Source organism: Eptesicus fuscus, chromosome 6, assembly GCF_027574615.1.
Source record: "Eptesicus fuscus isolate TK198812 chromosome 6, DD_ASM_mEF_20220401, whole genome shotgun sequence".
Classification (NCBI taxonomy): Eukaryota; Metazoa; Chordata; class Mammalia; order Chiroptera; family Vespertilionidae; genus Eptesicus; species Eptesicus fuscus.
The window spans coordinates 100,351,843-100,372,544 of record NC_072478.1 but is presented as its reverse complement, the minus strand read 5'-3'; the positions used below and the strand labels follow the sequence as shown (position 1 = coordinate 100,372,544).

At 48.0% G+C, this 20,702-nt stretch overlaps 1 protein-coding gene across 6 annotated transcripts in view; it reads right to left on the bottom strand.

Moving 5' to 3' along the window:
- TENM2 (teneurin transmembrane protein 2) overlaps positions 1 to 20,702 on the bottom strand; it is an 885,668-nt gene that overhangs the window by 45,852 nt on the left and 819,114 nt on the right. For 4 of the 6 annotated variants that reach the window (XM_054718128.1, XM_054718127.1, XM_008147639.3 and 1 more), the window contains 6 exons: positions 19,467 to 19,586; positions 15,934 to 16,195; positions 14,963 to 15,230; positions 11,235 to 11,378; positions 10,590 to 10,839; positions 2,951 to 2,971 (listed from right to left, as the gene is read on the bottom strand). In XM_054718128.1, coding sequence (XP_054574103.1) covers positions 2,951 to 2,971; positions 10,590 to 10,839; positions 11,235 to 11,378; positions 14,963 to 15,230; positions 15,934 to 16,195; positions 19,467 to 19,586 — 1,065 coding nt within the window. The remainder of the gene's footprint in view (positions 1 to 2,950; positions 2,972 to 10,589; positions 10,840 to 11,234; positions 11,379 to 14,962; positions 15,231 to 15,933; positions 16,196 to 19,466; positions 19,587 to 20,702) is intronic. The other 2 variants (XM_054718129.1, XM_054718131.1) reach the window with 1 other exon arrangement.

The following is a 20,702-nucleotide window of genomic DNA, read 5'->3' as shown; positions in this document are numbered from 1 at the left end:
TGGGAGAAACACAGAGAGAAATGGGAAGGGGGTGACGCAGCTGGCCTGCTCGACTGAAGAGATGACAAAAATCCTAGCAAGACTGTAACCATCGCCAATGTCTTTCCACTTTAGTGAACTGGAAAGAATCTACCATATTAACTTAGTGCTCTAACACACCATGGTTTTTAGCTACTTCTAATTGGGCTTAACCTGCTCCTGGTATCAGAGAATCCATCGCTTCCCATCATGCTGGAGTACCGTTGCTTCATTTAGCCGATGCGGAAGACCCCACTCTGGTCCTGCCTTTGTGTGTGTGTTTTGTGTGTCAGCCTCCTTGATCCCTCTGTGGGTTTAACATGTTCTCAAGGGGTTCTAGGGACACTTCCCTGGGACAATGTTCCCTTTTTAATCTGTGCCTCCCCAGTGCCTCCGAGGTACTGGATCATTCATCCCGAAGCCGCTGGGGGTCTTCCTGGTTTTGTAATGGGAGGCGCCCCAGCCCTCAGCCTCAGATCTTCTCTACTAGTTCTCAGTGTGGACATGAATCAAGTTTGTGTGAAGGCGTGTGATGTCTTGCGGATACTACGTCCAGAATCTGAATAACTGGGGTTGGAGATCCAGTGTTTCAATCACGGGTAATAATGAGGTCACAGGTATGGACCAAGATGGGCCAGGGCCCGAAGCCTCCTCAGGAGATAAATACCTCAGGTATGTGGAATGTCTTAGGAAGACATTAAGCCTCAGAGATCTAGACCTCTTTCTCTGATCTCCTATGTGTTATTGACGAGGACAGAGTAAGATTTATAGACTTGGCTCAGGAATGAGTCACAGAAAACTCAAATTCAACTCTGACCCGGCTGGTGACCTTAGGTAAGTTTTCCGGCTCTGCTGGGTCCTAGATTCCTTGTCATGAAGAAACCAAATCAGACCACTCTCATGTTCCTTTTGGCTCAAACCCTACAGCTTCTTCCCTTCGCACTGTCTGTTGCTGGCTGGGGGTTGAGACCAGAATGGGTGCTCAGGCCCCTCCCGTGCTGGCTACTAAAATCACTGCCTCCGGGATGCAAGCAGCGAACGCTTCTCGGCCCTAGTGTGATAGATGAGGTTTCGGTGCCTTATGCCTAAAATGAACACAGGCTTTTTTTTTTTCTTTTTAAAGTTATTTTTTCAACTGCAGTTTGGCAGTATGGGAAGGGAGGAGCTGGGAGAGGTGAAGGGTGGGCGAGGGCGGTGACAGTGTTGGATGCATGTGTCCTGTAGACACTAGCTAGTAAACGACTAATTAAAACACCACCGTTTGGGTGCTTCCCTGATTTAAGGAAGAAAAGAAGAAGGAAGCTATTTTTAGGAACAATCTGTGAAGCGAGACCATCTTTAATTCCAGCTTCTCCTCAGGCTGCTACGAAGACACATAATTGAACTAGAAGTCAAGGTCTTTCTAAAATTCCAGCCTAGATAACTAGTCTGGAAGGGAAGGCTACCCGGATCCCGTCCTTTCTCTTTCCTTTCCTTCCTTCCTTTTTTTTTTTTTTGGTTATTATGTCTTTAGAGAATATCCATATATACAAAACAAATGAGGGCAGAAAGGGAGACATTTGTGCCACTTTTAATTAGACGCTGTACTTTGTTACTGAGTGGACAGTAGCTGGCGTGGCCAGCAGAAGGATCGGGGTTTTGCACATCTGTGCCTATCTGTGAGCTAGATTAATTAATTCTGGGCTTTCTAGGGAGCCTGACTCAGGCTTTCAACATCTCTGGCAGCGAGCAGACAGTTGAGGGTGTGGGGCCAGTTCTTGCTGGGGCCCACTCTTCCCCATGGCCTCTTTTTCATTCCCACCAGGAGTCTTGCAGGAAAGCTCAGCTAGGTGCACAGACATTCCTCCACTTCTGTGGCGAGGGCGAAGGGCCAGTGGGGTGAGTTTGAAGGGGGATGCCCCTCCAGGGTGTTGCTGCTGCTTTTATTATTTGACCCATTGGGGTGCCTATGACCAGCCAATTTGGGGGTGCCTGAGAAGAAGGCAGAGGACTCCCCCGATGCCTTGCAGCTTTCCCACTGACTGGGATGATTGTGGTTATCTGGACTCCACCCTTTGGCTAATTTTGACCTAACATCATGAAGCGCCTTCCACATTTCATTTTAAGGTGCGAGGGAGAGGCATGTCTCTCGAGTATTAAAATACATTTCCCTTGAGTATTAAAAAAGCTTTGCTTTTTCTCTTCTCCCAAGTAAAAGTGAGATCATTTTCTTCCAGAAAGCTCATGCTACATCCATTTCAGTGCACCTGGACTTGTCCTAACTTTGTAAAAGGAAGCTCCCCAGAGCCGTAGGCACACATATGTGTGTTGGTACCGGTATGATTTTAAATGCTAACCTTGGAGCGATTGAATGACAAAGGCTATTGAGATAAAAAGTACTTGGTCTTTACCCTTCATACTACTTAAAAAGTGACTGAACTCCATGAAAATCCCCAATGCATCCAACTCTTGGATTCATTGTGACCAACAGATTGACAATTAACTTGTTTTTTTGTTATTTTTTTAAATGACCATATATCCAGGGGGAAAAATCATTAATGAGTTGAAAATGAGTTTTTGACCCGTTTCCAGTTCATTAAAGCTTTTGTGAACCCAGTCCAGCATTTACAAAAGCCAGAAGTTTGCCTCAACTGTTTAGCCCAATTACGGACCACACTGAGCAGTTGGGATAAAAGTTCGCTGAGGGTTCATTATCTTGCTTTTGCATCTCCCGGAAATTCTAATTACTGTCAGCTTATTTGGTTGCTTTTTGACTGCATTTCATAATTGCCAAAGCTTATCATATCTACAACACACAATCAGCACATAAAAAAGTGACTATATTTGGTACATAAAAATATACAACATTACATAAGAAACACGAAACAGAAAGCAAAGACAAGGAAGCAAACGAACCATATCAAATTATACAGGAAAGAGTTTTTCGTCTTACCTATGTTTAAACTCTTTATTTCTTTATAGAAAGAAAACAGAAGGAAAAAGAACAAACAGTTAGCTGAAGAACTGATGATAAAACAAACATCACATTTCTGTTTATTTATTTTTTTTAAATAAAGGGACCGAAAGTAGGCAGTCTTTTTCTCCCCCTGCTTCTAGCTGACAGCTTCTGGCTCAATTTCCTGGGAAGCCCCGTGATTTGGAATTCTTCCTGGCCATTGGACAATCTAGGCAAGAATGCTTGAATTCCTGGACCAGCAATGTGGCTGTGGCACAGGTGGCAATAGGTGAGACAGGTCTTATGGCCAATGGAGGGATGGCAAGCAGGTGACCTCTTGCATGCCAACACCTGCTGATGGGTGATGGCTGAGGCGGGACAGGAGCAGAAATATTCTGAAGCCAAATTCAAGTTTAGCTATAAAGAGCACCGTGACTCATCTGTAACATCTGCCCCGGGTGTGGGGGGGATTCTGGTGCCACTTGGGCCACCTACTTGCCATGGGTGCATTACAGGGTAGAGTCAGTACCACCCAGGAGAAAGTCCCTGCCCACACCCAATTGTAGTTTGGCAAACACTGTCAAACCCTGAGAATCACAACCATTTCCTATGCCTGCTCCCTGCCACCTTCCCTCTCCCCAGCCAGCGATCTTTTTAAATGAAATTCGTAGGTAATCAGATCCTATTGTCATTGGAGCCAAAGACCTTTCCTTTTTGGAAACCTAGTAAAAGTTCTGCTGTTTGTTTTTTTTCTCTTAAGAACAAAAAGACATGGCAATTTCAACAAGAAAGTGGCCGGAAGTTAACCACATTAGAGAGAAAAAAAGAGAGATGCTGGGCCCCCAAGGAAAGAGAACTGCTCCCCATTTCTGAGGCCTCTGGGCTAAAGTGGAAGGAGCCCCACCCCACTTTTGCTTTGGGCTGAGGGAGGAGACTTCAGGGAAAGAACAAAGAGTGTTTGAGGCCCAACTCCTGCTCACCGGCTGCTCAGGCCTCTGCTGGGGGCCATCATTAGTGGTGGGTTTGCACAGGGATTACATTTTTATATTTTATTCCAATGTGTTAGTTTTTGCAAAAAAAAAAAAAAAAGTTAATTAAATGATGCTGATAACTCCTGAGCTCTGACTGACATGGTGCAATTTGAGATTCATTCTGCAAAGCCTGGTGCGCTGGGGCGGCAGCCGCGAGTCTGCCTGTCTGTTTTATATTGCTTAATGAAAGTGAAATGTTATCTGCCACCAGTGGTAGTCATATTTGGCTCTTAATTATTGCAATATCAATTCCACTTTTTTTTTAAGTCAAGATTTTGTAAAAAGACTGGATGGGATTTGGGTCTGCAGACCTGACCTACTTATTGCCTAAGAACATCTGCTTTAAGTTGATTAAGATGGTATCTCTGTTGGAGGAAGGAGAAGGGCAGGGGTGGGGGACCAAGTCACTGAGAGTACAGAGTCTGAATGATCACAGGGACATGAGCTCTGGTGAAAGCCTGAAGTCACTGCTATTCCAGTCCAGGGCCATCAGCAGAGTGGGTGCTTAGCAAGAAACCCAAGTAACAGCATCGTTGGGTCTATGTATCCCTATTTTCAAAGCCCAGGCTTTGTGTCTGTGGCCTCAATAACACCAAGCTTTTAGGCTTATGCTTTGAGGAAAAAGTGGTGTCTCAGGTTCAAGAACGGAGCTGGATTAGCTCTTCACACGGTGGAGTCTCAATGACTCCCCTGCGGACCTTCAGAGTCTCTCCGAGTGTTCTCAGCTTGCCTTGCAGAGCGCTCATTAGGCTGTCTTGTGATTTATGTGTGTGTGCTTGTCTTTGTTGTGAACAGAAGAAGTCAATATGGACATGACTTATTCCCATGCTGCTGATTTTTAGGAAGGAGTCCTGGAGAGAGGTAGACTGGGCAAATGGGTTCTTGAGTGATGGAGAGCGGGAATGAGGCTGGGTAGACCCTGCCTTGGGCTGGTTCCAACTCCTCCAGAATCACAAAGCTGCAGTCAGCTGCTGTCTTTCTTTTTTTTCTCTTTTCATAAAATAATTTATCTTTATTGTTGAAAGTATTACAGATGTCCCCTTTGTTTATTTTTCTCATTAACCCCCCCACCACATCCTGCACCCACCCCTCCCAGGCCTTCTGTGTCCATGGGCTATGCAGCTGTTGTCTCTTTCTATCCCAACTCGCTCCGTGCCACAGAAGATGATGGAGTTGGAATGGCCACATTTTTTGTTTGTTTGTTTTAGTTATAACAAAAACAAAGTTGGGACACACTTCGTTTACTTTTAGGGGGATGTGCTTATGTGGTTGCTATGTCCTCCTTGCACCGTCTTGTTAGGTTATTGCTAGACAGGCTGGTTAGGAAGGACTGTCAGGAATGCCCCTGCCCTGTTGAGCTGATTCACCTCCCACCATGACAGGAAGTGCCACGCCCAGGGTAGAAGTCACACTGCACTATTACCAGGACATCAGTGACAAACTGGCTGATGAGTGTCGGTCCAAAAAGTATTTAGATTTTTCACTGCACACAAAAACCCGAAGTGCCCAGAAATACTATGAAAGAAGTTTGATAAAGTTTTCCCAACATTGACAATTATAACAATTTTCACGACATCGCCCATAATCAATCGTGAACATCAAAGGAAAACGTCTAATTTATCAGTAATCCGAAGCAACTTTTGACCAGCTATACCGAAGGCAAGACTGAATCTCTCCCTACTCCTTTTATAGATAATGACGTTACAAAATCATTGTCTTATTAAGAGACAATCAAAGAGGATGCAGTCAAAAAGTGTAGGAAAACAAGTATCCTGGACGTGTAAGAGTAGTTAATTAATAAAAAAATTTATGTTATTTGTCTGGATTTTGTGATGTTTGGAGTACTGTATTTTCCGGCGTATAAGACGACTTTTTAACCCAGGAAAATCTTCTATACGCCCAGTCGTCTTATACGCTGGAAAATACGGTAATTGTCAGCTTTTCAAAATCTGCAGTTGCTCTGGTTTCTTTTCTCATCCTAAATAATTTCAGTTTCATTCTGAAATTGCACGAAACCTAGATCTGTCTTTGGTAAAAGAGCTTTGAAAACAGAGCCAAGAACAGTCCAGAGTTTTATGGTGATATTGTTGTTACTGCTATTCTGGGTGCTGTGTTATATTTGGTCTCCTGACCTCCGTGTTTATACCCTGACTACACAGGGAAAGTGTCTGCTCTCTAACTATAACCATCTTCCTCCTGAACATCCTGCGTTGGCATCAAGCAGGGTCTGTCTTGGTAGAAACTCTCAGGCAAAGCTTATCTTTGCCTGGTGAGGCATATTCCAATTTCTGAGGCCCTTGCCCTCCTTCCTAGGCTCCCTTTTTCTCACGTTCTTCCCTCTCCAGCACTGACACCCCTGAGCCGGACATTCCCTCCCTGAAGAGCTTCCCCAATGCAATGATGCCGTGGAGTCACCCCAACAGCACCATCAGAATCTCAGCACGGGAAGTGTTTTAGTTGGAAAAAACATATTAAATATCATAATATAACTTTATATTTGGGAAATTAAAAAAATAGACTTTAAAATATTATGGAAAGTGCAAGAGACTTATGTTTGCCCAAGGGGCCATATTAAGAAAAGGCATCCCATCCCTTATCAGTCATTGCCTTATATTGGGGTCCAATTCCTACGATAGTCTCAAATTGTGTGTGTGTGTGGTGGGGTGGGGTGGGGGGGGGGGAGGAAAGATTTGTCTAGGGTAGAAATTCACCCTAAGATGGTAGTGACTGACATTTATTCTGATCCACAGGGCTCAGGTTTTCTAGGGATCACCTGGAGAGGGTGATAGTTATAAGAAGGGAAATGGAATACAACAGGTCATGTCAGGCTTTTGGGGGCAGTGAATGTTGAAATGTCTCCAATGCTGGTGGCATTGAAGAAGGCTTTTTTCCAGCATTGGACATTTTCCAGGTGTGTTTTCCATAAGCAAAGGAAGGGAGAAGAACAGCGAGAGCATGATGGGAAAGTAAATAAAATTCGGATTCAGAGGCACGGCTCTGGGGTGGGTGAGCGAGAGAGGGATGGGCACTGACTCCTGAAATGGAATCATTCGGCTGCCAGCTCACAGTGAAGAAAAGACATAAGCAAGACAGGTCTCTCCCTCCCTCCTCTCTCCCTTTGAAGGTTACTGTTTTGAAGAGCGGGGATTGACAGCCCTTTGTTTTCAGGTATGTAGTGGGAAGAAAAGAAGAATCAAACCAGTGTTCTTGTAAAAGCTTAACTTCTAATCATCTCTGGATACCTGGCTGATGAAAGCAAGAACACGTCCAAAGGAGGGTAAAAAGGAAAAAAACACAACAAAAACCACATGGCTGTCGAGGGCAATTGGTAGTTCCATGCCCTCCAGCCGTGTCATTGTCACCACGTGAGTGTGGCATGGCTCTGGGTGGGCCCTTGGCTGGTACCGATACTGTGGCCTCTACATCTCGAGAGACATGGAACCAAGGGCAAATTCCAACCAGGGGGAGGACACCGGTTTGTGACTGCTTGACCTCAAGCCACAGGTCTTGAGCTGCTGGTGTGGATCAGACACTACTCTAGGCATCAAGGTGCAGAGATACCCAAGCTGCCTGCTCCACAGAAACTCACACACTAGGGCCCTAAGACTTACACAGAAATACCTAAAAAACAAGGCAGGAAACACTGTCAACTTTTGTGGAAAATTAGACGGAAGTGACCCCGATGAGGCTGAGAATTATTTCCACTGAGGAGATCGGGCTTCAAGGAAGAAAGGGCCTTCAAACGGAGCCTTAAAGATGGTCTCGGTGATGAGGTAGAGAGGGTATTGTGAGTAGGCTGAGGGGCAGGAGTCAAGGTTTGGAGGTGGGAATGCAGCTGGCAGGTGCCGATTCAGCGCTGAGCAGGAAGAGCAGCGACAAGGAAGAGGTGGAGGGCGACAAATGCCAGTGAGAAGTGTGACCCTCATGGGAAAGCACAATGCTACCTTCAGCCCCCTGCCTCCTCTCCTGGGTCTCCATGGCCCACAGGAGGCCCGAGAAGAAGAGGGCTCTCCTGGGACAGAAAAGGAAATAAACATCTTGGGAAGGGGACCTACTCGGGGAGCTCTAGGAAAAATGGTTTGTCTGGCTGTCAACTTGGCAGGTTGAGTTTATCCAGCCTCTTCCATTTTGCCTCCTTCTTCCTCTCCTTGTTCATCTTTTGGTTATGACACCCTCTTATTCACACGAACTCCCCCTTTGTCCTTCTGTGGTGGTGGGTTGCTGGCTCTTCTAGAACACAGCTTGAATTGCCTCACTGCCTGGGTGCCTATCTCAGCCTGGAATGGCTGCTCTTTGAGCTTTGGTTTCATCCCTGTCTGGACCTCAGAGTCCAGCACAGGCGTGGCTCACCATCACACTCAGGAAATGTCCACGGGACCACAGAGGTTGCAACCTGCTAGGGGTGGAGCTGCAGTTTTCTCCTTTCTTTTTACCTCTCCAGGGCCTGGCACAGTCTCAGCTCCCAAGAATACTCAGCAGCACTTCCTGGTGCTCAGGTCATTGATCTCTCTCCCAGAAGGGGCCTCAAAGATATTAAAATGCAAGAGCAACCTGTGACTTCATCTAAGTCCTGCCCCTGGGAGCTGAGGCTGCTGCAGAAGGGACCACGATCCCTTTAATTGCTCAGGTCAAAATCCTAGGCATCACTCTTGATTCTTCTCTCTCTCTCTCTCTCTCTCTCTCTCTCTCTCTCCCCCTCCCCCCCCCCCCAATTCACCCAAGTCCTGGACAACTGCTACAGCCTCCACTCTTGCAGTCCATTCTCCACACAGTAGCTAGAATCATCTCTAAAATAATGCAAATCCGATCACATCAACTCCACCACTTTCTACTTCCACCTCCAATGGTTGTCCATTGCAGTAAGAATATGATCTATTCTCATCAACATGATAATAAGACCCTGAAGCACCAGTCCCCTCCCTACCTCTCTGACCCCCTCTGAGACACTGTCCCCTGAGCTCACCACCCTCCTGCCATATTGGACTTTATTCGTCCCTTAAATAAACCAGGTTATCTGCTGATATGAGGGCTTCTGCTGTAGGAAGCCGCCCATTGCCTTCACTAGCAGAGAGGTGTGGACAAGGAACCAGAAGGGTGGTCAACCTTGAAGCTCTGAAAGGTCAGAGCCAACCACCCACTGTCTAGTTGAGACAATGGTAGCTAAAGCAACCTCCACCTTTTAATCTTATGTAAATCCTTGCTGATTGGCTATTATTGGAATTGCCTGCCTAGAGCTATGGGTGGGTCCCATAGTCTTAATAAAAGGGATCGCTAGGCTGGAGCAAAGCTGAGTCCTTCCCCTTGAGTTGGGCTTCCGCCTGGCCCCCAATATTTCCAAATTAATATTTTCCAGTCTCTTTCATATGCGTGTGGCCTCCTCCAGAGCCCGAACCCTGAACCACGCGGGACGTGAAAGGTGTTCACTACATTCTGCACAACTTCTCTCTGCCTGGAACCCTTTCCCCCAGATCCTCCCATGGTTGACCTCATCGTTCAGGACCCAGCTCAAATGTCAGCTGGTCTGAGAGGTTTTTCTGACCACTTTACCTTATGTAGCTTCCTCATCCCTCCTCCATCCCCACCATAATCGATATCCCTTAGCCTGTTAGGTTTTCCTTAAAGTATTTAATGCAACTTGAAGTTATTTTTTAGTTGTCCACATGATTTGAAGTTCCATATCAGACCACAAACACAACGACTAGGACTTTGTTGGTTCCTATCTCCTCCCCCTCTGGCCCCCCCAGCCAGCCAGTCCCAGGTACAGTATACATTCCCCAAGTATCTGTTGAATACATTTCTCCCCTATTTATAGATTTCATCTCTCTCTACTTACAGATCCCTCTCAAGGTTCAATGGCCTGGAATCAACTTCCCTGGGAAGAGAGTTTCCAAGAAACTCTGTTCAGCACAGGGGAGTCTGGGCTTTAGACTTAGCAGCAAGCACTGAATCTACCGGGGAAGGGGGCAGGAGTTGCCTGGCATGGCCTATTCTGAGTCATCCTCAGTCACATCCTAGTGAAAGTGGGAAGATGCAGAGAATTCACAGAGCTCGCACACAGAGCTGCTCAACATCAACGTGTGGATCAGTAAATAATTATCGGTGGTTCTCAGACGTTGATGGGCACTGGAATCTCCTACCAAGTTTGTCAAGGACAAAGGATGCCTTGGCCTCTAGACCGACTGAATTGGTGCCTCTGGGGTTGGGCTCCAGGAATCTGTATTTTTAAAAAGTGCCCATTTAGAAACCACAGGAATGGACCAACAGCTTCGAGCAGTTCTCTCACTGTCTGGTATGTATTAGATTCAGGCTGGGAGTTTGATAACACCCAGCTACCCGGGTCCCAACCCAAACACCAGGACTGACATGGCTTTCCTTGTTTGTAACTAAGGTATTGACAACGGCCTGAAATGCATGTGTGGTGTTTTATAGCTACACAAAGCCTTTCCCCAAATCCTCACTTGAGTCTGGTCCTAGGTTTCAAACCTCAGCCCATCACAGGGAATGTCTATTCTCTGGAGAAGCCCCAATGCAGCCACCGATTACCCAGGGAGCCGTGTGGCCATGGCAGCGATGGAACAAAAGCAGGCGTCCGTGTGGCCGCTTACCGTAACTCCAAGATGCTGGTCACGTTGCGGGAGGGATAGATGCGCCGGATGTAATTGAAGTCGCCAACGAAGAGGCTCCCATCGACGCCCACGGCCAGAGCCACGGGGGCCAGCAGCTTGTTGCCTTCGGCGAGGCCGTTGCAGCTGGGGCAGGAGATGCTGCGGCGGCGGCCGTTGCCCATGATGCTGGTGATGATGGCGGGCTGCTGCGTCAGGAACTGGTTCTCCCCGGTGCCCTTGTGCAGGATGCCTGCGGGGGTACAGAGGTGGCTGTGCAGCCCCGAGGGAGACACTCCTATCGGCCTGCTGAGGGCACGGGACGTGACGTGGGGAAGAGAAACCCTAGGAAACTTCAATCTGATGTCTTCCCTTTGCTGAGAGATAGGATGGGTAGCCCCCAGGGCTGTGGGATTGGGGAGGATAATATTTGTAGAGATAATTGAAGAATTGTGAGGTACACGAAGGCGGACGGTCTGGGACAACCAGCCCAACATTCTTTGACATTTCAAAAGAGAAGGTGGGAAAACCGGTGAGTATTTGGGCGTTTGATGAAACTGGCCGAGGGGCGGGGAGAGACTACCAATGAAATGGAGAGAGGGTCTGGGAGAGACGAGGCTGTTTGAGGAAGGGAATGTGCTCACATACCGCTCTTCACATTGAGGATGTGATGCTTGTCCAGGGACCAGCCGCCGAGGTTGGACGGGTCCAGCTCGAAGCCCTGCAGGAGGGCGGTCCTCTTCTCCCACAGGATGAGGCTGGGGCAGGTCTCATACTCGAACCCCACCGACACTGGAAGGCAAGAGGGGAGGGCCGGCGGGGACCGGAGAGTTGACTGATGACAGCAGCGCACTCCTCAGGCCCCGGAAACACGCGTTCACCCCAAGACCCAGCCCGCTCCCAAATCCCGCCCCAACGAGGCGGCTGATTGCTTTTCTCCTCACGATCCCACACGATATTAAATTCAAATTTCAAGCTGAACTCAACCCTGAAACTTTACACAGTGGCGCTCCGTGGGGATGGGAAGACCTTTCCGAAGAGGAGCTGGCTTTCAGAAATGACCCCAGTGACGTGGAGGCAGGAGCTGAATCATTTAAGAACTGATGCAGCTCTCCTTCCGAGATGGACAGGAGAGACCGCGTCCCTCAGCCCGCTGTTCGCGGCGTGCATTTATTAGAGTTGTGTTATTTATTTGCAGTCTCTGGGAGAAAGGCGTACGGAAGCTTAGTAGCTATTTTTATTGATTTCAGAGAAGAAGGGAGAAGGAAAGAGAGATAGAAACATCAATGATGAGAGAGAATTATTGATCGGTCGCCTCCTGCATGCCCTCTACTGGGGATCCAGCCCACAACCTGGGCATGTATCCTTGACTGGAATCGAACTTGGGACCCTTCAGTCTGCAGGCCGACGCTCTATCCACTGAGCCAAACCGGCTAGGCTTAGTGGCTCGTTTATAAGGAGACTGGAGGCAGCAGCCTGGCTGAGTGGCGGCACTCGGAATGTTCACTCCGGATTCCAGAGGTGCCGGGCCACGCAGGCACCAGACCCAGCCTGCCAGTTCCAGGGCAAGTCTGTGGGGAACAGAATCCAGAAACTGCAAACCCCCCCATGTTTGCCGCAGGGACAAATGGGAGAGAGAAGCGGGAGATGAAGGGCTTAGTCCTCACTCTGCTCCGGCTCAGACCTCCTTGTGGCTTCCCTTTCCCACGTGGAAAACGGAGTGAGTGAGGCCTTAATTTCTCAGAGAGATGTGGGAAGGAGACACGAGAGAGGACACCAAGAGGCCGTACATTTTTAATTGGAACGCTGCTTTCGAAAGATGAGCCACTGTTATTATTGCGATTCCTACTACATTAAATTCTTAACTGCGTGTGTCACCTTCGGGGATTCTCGCAGCTTCTTTTAAATCCTGAGATATAGGAGTGTCGATAGGAACAGAAGATGCATTTGATCTTTTTTAGAAAAACCATATATTTCCTAGCTTGTCCTCTGAAAATTCCAAGAAACAATGACTGTCCCAGCAGCAGAGAGAATTGCTAGTGCCTGGCTTGTGGCCTTGAAATATGATTTCTCATTAAAAAGAATCAGGGCTCCTTGAAGATATAGCCAGAGCAAGAAATGAACAAGATGAGGCCTGGCCACTTTATCACACCAGATAGAAAGGAAAGATCAAAAATCTTCTGGGGTCATGTTGAAAGAATTTGGAAGTCAGTTTGAAGAGGCTTCCAAAGATGGTGCAATCTGAGCATTCATAAAGAAAATAACTTCCATGGATTGAAACTACTATATTAGAGACAGTTCACTCTATGAGTTCAGAATGGTATTTTTATTTTTATTTATTTTAAATATATTTTTACTGATTTCAGAGAGGAAGGGAGAGGGAGAGAGAGATAGAAACAACAATGATGAGAGAGAATCATTGATCGGCTGCCTCTTGCACGCCCCCTATTGGGGATCGAGCTTGCAACCCAGGCATGTACCCTTGACCGGAATCGAACCCAGGACCTTTCAGTACGCAGGCCGATGCTCTTTCCACTGAGCCAGACCGGCTGGGGCCAGAATGGTATTTTAAAAAACATTAATTTGCCACCATTAGAGGATGTTAAAGAAACTGACTTATTATACTGAAAACTAGTAAATAAAGAGAAAGAATCAAACATTTATCCTTACTTTCTTATTTGAACTGTATCTCAAATAACCAAGCAGTTAAAGAGAAAGTATCTCTATATGAAAGTATTCTAGCTAATGAAGAAGCAATGCTAGAATTAAAATACTAATTTTTTTGCCATTGCAAATCCTAATGGCCTAATTGATCCAGGCAATAAGCATCAATGTCCACTAAAATCACTAAAGGAAAGACCAGTTGACATTAGTTGTCATCTGATGGAGAAGACAACACCACCTATCAAGTTGTCCTACTTAAAATTTAAAAAAAAAAAGAATAAAATACCTAGGAACAAATTTAAACAAGGACATGAAAGACCTGCACACTGAAAACTATAGGACACTGATGAAAGAAATTGAAGAAACAAATAAATGAAAAGATATTCTATGCTCATGGATTAAAAGAATTAATATTGTTAAAATGTCCATACTACTCAAAGCAATTGACTGATTCGATGCAATCCCTATCAAAATACCAAAGGCTTTTTTCACAGAAATAGAACAAACAATCCTAAAACAATCCATAGGAATGTTGAGAAAGAAGAACAACGCCAGAGGCATCATGCTCCCTGATTTCAAACTATATTACAAAGTTATAGTAATCAAAACAGTATGGTATTAGCAGTAAAAACAGACACATAGGTCAATGGAACAAAATAGAGAGCTCAGAAATAAACCCATGCGTATATGGTCAATTAATCAATGACAAAGCAGCCAAAACTATACCATGGGATAGGACGTACAGTCTCTTCAATAAATGCTGTTGGGAAAACCGGACACCTATCTTACATCATATATAAAAATTAACTCCAAAGGATTAAAGGCTTGAATGTAAACCTAAAACCATAAAACTCCTAACACAAAACATAGGGTGTCATTTACGGTGAAAATGTCTGAGTATGCTGATTTTTTATTTTGGTAACTTACTACAGTTCTTGGAAATCACAAGCCTGTTTATAAAAAGGAAAACAAAACCAAAAACCAACAACATAGGAATCTGGATTTTAATGAACCCAGATAGCTTTCTACCAGTAGGAAACTATACTGGGTAGGTTGACATTAATCCACAGCCTACAACTCTTCAAAGCCTGATAATCACAGGACACTTCTCTTGGGGGGGGGGGGGAGGGGGGGGTGTCTTTCATAAGTGTGTGTGTGTGTGTGTGTGTGATGTGATCCCCTCAAAGGCAAAGCCTGAGACACAGCACGTGGCTTCCAGCTCCCCCAGCGCCAGTTTCTGATCCTCACGGTGCATTCTGGGTCATTTGCATGTGCTCACTCGAAAGTGACCACCTCTCTCCCCTCTCTTGAATATTCTCCTTGTCCACTACATCCCAGCCTCACTGGCCTCCTCGTTGTCCTCCAAACACACCCCATTCTTCTCTCTTTTTCTGCCAGGATGTCACCTCCTGAGGAGCCTTCCCTGAGCGCCTTCGATAAAAGGCGTTCCCATGTACATCACTCCTCCCTGGTACAAATCACGGTGTTAGCACGTATCACTGCTTGATATTTTCTTGTCCAATTTGGGTTTATTATCTCGATCCCCCACTAGCACAGAAGGTCCATGGATGGGACTCTTGTCCGTCTCATGGACCACTGCATTTCTATCTACTAGAATAGTTCTTGACGCATATTAGGAACTCCATAACTATTGGTCAAATTAATACATGATGATATTCAAGCATCAATAGGGGTTTGAAACCCAAACATACCAACAGCGTCAGAGAGTCCGTAGACCCTTTGGCCGTACGCATCGGTCTTGTCCCAGATGAAGGTGTAGGCCAGGTTGGAAGAGGCCTGGAATGACTTCTGGAAGAGGTGTCCCTCCACGGCCACCATCAGGTGGACCTTGATGAGGTTCAGGGGCACGGTGGACTGGGTCATGGTGATCTTCAGCAGCGACTTGTAGCCTGCGGTCCGGGAGCTCAGGTAGCGGAGCTTCACATTGGAACCGGGGAGCTCAATTTCCTCATGAAGGACCTGAGAACACGCGGCACACACACTGCATCAAACGCCCTCCCCAAAGCATCCTGCCCTGTGTGGGGTGCAAGAACCACTTCCCAAGACTGATGAAAAACACACCCCCGCCCCCCAAAAACTTTATGCTACACCATGGAGCGAAGGGGCTGAGGTTATGATTTCTGGATTAATAATTATTCTTGGTCACCGTTGTGTTTCTTTTTAAAAGCCACACGGTTGGCAAAAGATGTAAATAAGAACAGCAGGCTTTATTGCTAGCTGCACGCGAGGAGGCCGCGAGAGGCTGTAATTATATGAACCCGCAACTTCCACTGACAATTGGTATAAAGCAACAGGGAGGCAATAATGTAATATGCCCTCTGTTGCAGCCCCGAGGTAGATCATTAAAGCGACTCTTATCATGTGTCTCTGTGACTAACAGGAATGAAAAGCGATTTGCAGGTGGATTACACATCTGTATATTGTTTTTATTTTATTAAAAGCGCTGGCGACTGCCAGAGTCTTGCACGGCTATCTGGAAGCATCTCGACCGTCCAGGAGAGATTCCGGTCTTCTCTTCAGTGACTACAGATTCTACTGTGTTCCTACTTTTTGCTTCTCCCCTTCCTATTGGTTTCTGGGCCATCCGGGGAGAGACGTGTTGGCCAGCCAGGTTTGGTTAGGGCGGTATTGAAAGTCCTACCCCGGTTCTTGTCCTTCCTACCTGGGTCTCGGGCACGATGGGGTTGTGCCCAGGGGCAGCGCTGAAGAAGGTGGACAGAGGGGAGGAGATGATGATCGGATCTGGCCGGACAAAGCCGCTGAGGTCACAGCTGGGGATGGAGTTCTCCTCGGTCTTCATCACCAGGGTGTCCATGGCGTAAAAGCTGTTCCACGGCAGCCACACGGTGCGCTCCTGGCTCATGAACGGGGCTCGCTCGAAGTGCAGGGTCAAGGAGGCGCCCCCATTGGCGATCAGGTCAAACCTGGAGAGGAGGGAAGTGGGCTCCCTGAGACGGTGAACGCACCCTCAGGCGAGGCAGGTACCCTGAGAGCAGAGGGAGGGGCCGAGCATGCGGGGGGGGGGGGGGGGGGTGGGGGCTGGGGGTAGGGGAGGAAGGAAGAGCCTGGGCCTTGGTGGCCCACGGGCTGATTGGAACCCAAACTCTTCCACTTACTAATTGAGTGTCTGTGGGCAAGTTACTGACCCTCTCTGAGCCCACGTTTCTTCACCTCTGAGATGGGGATAATTATAGCAACTTCACAGAGTGGCTGAGAGAATGAAATACCATGATGAGTGCAGAGCAGGGGTAGCTAAACCTGGCCTATCCCCTGTTTTGGTATAAAAAGTCTCATTGGAATACAGCCACGCCCATTCAGTTACTTATCTCTGGAGATGTTGTGTGCTACCAGGGTAGAGCTGAGTAGGTGTAACAAGGAACCGTATGTCATGCAAAGCCTAAGATATTTGCCACCTGGCCCTGTACAGACAGTGTTTCGCCCTCCTGGCGTAAAGCACTTAGCATCGTGTGAGGCTCACACACAGTGGAGCTATAGCGATACGATGCCAGGACAGAGAGGGGCATTAAAGCTTCCTTCTCACCCGCCGGGGCTGTTTCCGGGTTTTTGTTTGTTTCAGAGAACCTCAACTTTTTCGAGATACAATGGAACATATGACATTATATTGATTTTAAGTGTACAACATGATTTGATATGTGTACAGATTGTGAAATAGTCACCACAATCAGCTTAGCTATCACCCCCACACATAGTTACACAAGTTTTTTCCTTCTGATGAAGACTTCAAAGATCTCTAAGCCACTTTCAAAGACACAACACAGTATTATTAACGATTACAATCACCATGCGATACACCCACCCTGGGGCCCATTTCTGTCTTATACCTGAGTGTGTACCTCTGGACCCCTTCACCTCCTGTGCCCTGTTACTGACGCTTTTGCCAGTCATCCTTAAACTACATTCCCGTGTGCCCCTCCAGAGCTGGACAGAGGTGCAGGGCTAGTAAAAGCAAAATAAAGGCCGCTCTTTCCCAATTAACAGACGGGGAGGCGTTCACGGTGAGAAGTCTCGGTTTTAAGCGTCTCTCCCACTGGGTCTCACCCTTCGCAGGCATTTCATTCCCAAATTCCCGGCAGCTCCCGAGAGCCTGCGTCTCAGTCACACTCAGTGAAAACACACGACCCACAGGCTTCACCCAATTTCGGTAACACCTTTGGCGTTTTTAAGGAACAAACACAGTGCACACGAATATTGAGGTAAGTAACAGAGCATGCGCAGTATAATTATTTATTTATTATAAACTTGTGTATATACAGGGGTGGGTAAAAGTAGGTTAATAATAATAAAGAATACAACAATTAATAGATAAGTAATAATACCAGAATGAACTCTGTGTTTCGCATACTCACAACTGTACACCTACTTTTGTCCACCCCAGTATTTATTTGGGGGCATGTACGCTGCTCGGGACGGTTTTGTATGGGACACAGAGGAGAGGCAAGTGTTTTGAAGGGCAGTCGTGTCTAGTTGGTGTGACAGAATCAAATCGCCAGTGTCAGCAGTACCCACCCGCCACTAAACAACGGGGCTCCTCAGAGCACCCCCAAACACATCCTGTCCCTCCCATGGCTTTGCAACCTGGACAAGCCGCAGAGTCACTGATCGGGAGCTTGGAGAGATGACCTGGGAGGTGGAGTTGGGCCATAATTAGTCAGGAAGTGGCTGAGGGAGATGAGGCAGCATAAAGTGGGGACAGACAGCAGGGCGAGGTCTCAGAAATGTCCTCCTGTTTGTGACAGGACTTTGCAAGGCAAGAGCCCTGGATGCTAAGAATTTTCAAGGGCCCGAGTAGTTCTGCATGGCACACAGTCCTCAGAAATGTGTGAGTGAGATCCGCAGAGACGTAGCAAATATTGAGAACGTGGTGTGGATCAGCATGTCTCCCTCGGGTTTCCCAGGTGGGCAAGTGAGGACAGGGCTGCCGTGGGCTGGGAATCTTTGAAACTACCTGCAAGGGTACCTTAGGACATGACACACTAAGACGGGTCTTTTCACCAGAGAGAGGCAAGAAGCACATTTCACGACACGGCTATGATTTTCCAGAGTCAAGTTTTATAGAAAAAGTGTTGCATCCGATTTACAGCAACAGTCGCTTCTTCCATTTGGAATAGAACGTAAGTGTGTGTGTGTGGTTCAGCCCAGGGTGAGTGAGTTTCCCCCTTCCCGTAAGTTTCTTTTACTCTCATCTTCGTCTCTGAATTGCAGCTCCGTGCCCAATGGATTAGGAAAATGACGGGCTTTCATCTTGGTGGGGGCTGCATGGGTGCGTGCTTCTAATCAGAAGATAATAGGCCAAGGTTGGCTCCTTCCCACAGCAGGGTGGCGGCTAAATGTATTTAATTAGATTTCTCTGATTACATCCCACCTCCTCAAAACAGGAGCGCGGACAGCACAGCTCCGAGAGCCGCAGATGAAAGCAGAGGGGGTTCGCCGCAGGACGCTGTGCCGCGCGGCTCCCTGTCACCCGGCACTGCCTTTGATTTAGAACAGGAGTGAGCTTCCAGGAGCTGCTCCCCCTTCTTCTCCCCGGAATCCACCCTCACCCCCACCCCCACCACACACACAGACACACACACAGACACACACACACACACAGACACACACACACACACACAGACACACAGACACACACACTCACACACACAGACACACACACAGACAGACACACAGACACACAGACACACACACAGAGAGACACACACACACACACACACAGACACACACACAGACACACACACACACACACACAGACACACACACACAGAGACACACACACACACACAGACACACACACACACACAGACACACACACACAGACACACACACACACACACAGAGACACACACAGACACACACACACACACACACACACACACACAGAGACACACACACACACAGAGACACACACACAGACAAAAGCGTTCACCTGAGATGGGAAATGGAGGAGGGCTGTTGGCCGCCCTCCATAGCTTGGCTATTCTACTTTTTATTTTTATTTTTGCTATCAGACCTAAAAGCAAAAAGCGATCTCTGGGGGAGTCCTCACGGAGCCCCGGCCTGGTGGGCATCCCAGCCCGCACTGGGCAGCCGCGTGGCTCCTCTGAGGCTAAGGCAGCCAACAGCACCGCCGTCTCTCTGTCTGCACCCCGAGGAGGGAGAGCCCCACAAGCTACTTACGTGCCATCTTGGCGGGTGATGGTGTAGCCGTATTTTGGGTACTTGACAAAGGACACGTTCACACCAACCAGGGGCGTCCCATCTGTAGTTACGACTTGGCCTCGGATGAGAGAAACCAAGCTGAGAGAAAAAGAAACAGGCCTTTGAGCCACGAGCCTCACCCTGGAGAGCAAGGAGACAGGGGTCCAGTTCCCTCCCCTTCTTCAACGCCACTGTTCCTCCCTCCCCCCACCCCCCCCCCGTCCTCATCTGGTCCCTAAGGCAAGACCAAGACTCTCCACATTAACTTCTGGCTCACATGACCGCACCTCACAGACAGGTGTGGGCAAGAGGATGCCTCAATGCCCGCTTCACCTGAGGAGCAGGACTGGCGACTCGCTGGAGTGACACCCAGGGCAGCATCTCACTCACTGGGTGTGGCGATGGGATCCCCCCCACACATCTCTCTCCCCTTGGCCTCGCTTCATGTTAGACACCATATGATGGCGTGGCCCAACCTCAGGCTGCCCCCCGTCACTCAGGCTGTGCCTTAGCTGGGCAGCTGGGCACAGAGTACTCTGCTCGGGCGAGTGCCTCAGCAGCTGCGACTCATTCCCTTTCTTGTCTGGGGAGGAAGGCAGTGCGCCCTCCTCCTCCTGGCCAGGATGGCAGGGGGTGGCGGGAAGCACACAGAGGGTTATGATGAGGCCGGGCATTTACATACATTGCTCTTTGTTGCCCTTTAAGAGCAGAGTTTCTCACAATCCATGACTGCCCGAGGAGAAGGGAATATCGGAGCTGTATGTTTATTTCCTGGTAGGCCTATCTTGGGTTCTGGATTCCATGTGGCGATGCATTTCTCATATCAAATTCCTGCTATCTCAAAAGCAGGGGAGGTGGCTGAAATCCCACTCAACCCTTTCCCACTGTCAGAGGAAGCTCCCCTCTCTCCAGGCGACAGTCACTAGAGCTTCCCCAAGAGGTTCCTGTCCCACCAGCTGCTCCTGGGAAATCCAAGAAGCCACAGAGACTCCACCATACTCTATTCGGAATCCACGGAGGGAGAAGGCACAGCCCCCTCTCACCTGAAATCTCTCGACGTCATGGAGAAGTGGACTAACGTGCTCCGCCTTTGCACCGAGCCCCAGCCTGCCAGGCAGGTCGGCAGCTGTCCTGCGGGCCTTTAAGCCACTGGGCAACTTGGCAAAGGCAGAGGGTTTTCCAGGTTCCTGGACACACTCCCAGCTTCTGGACTAG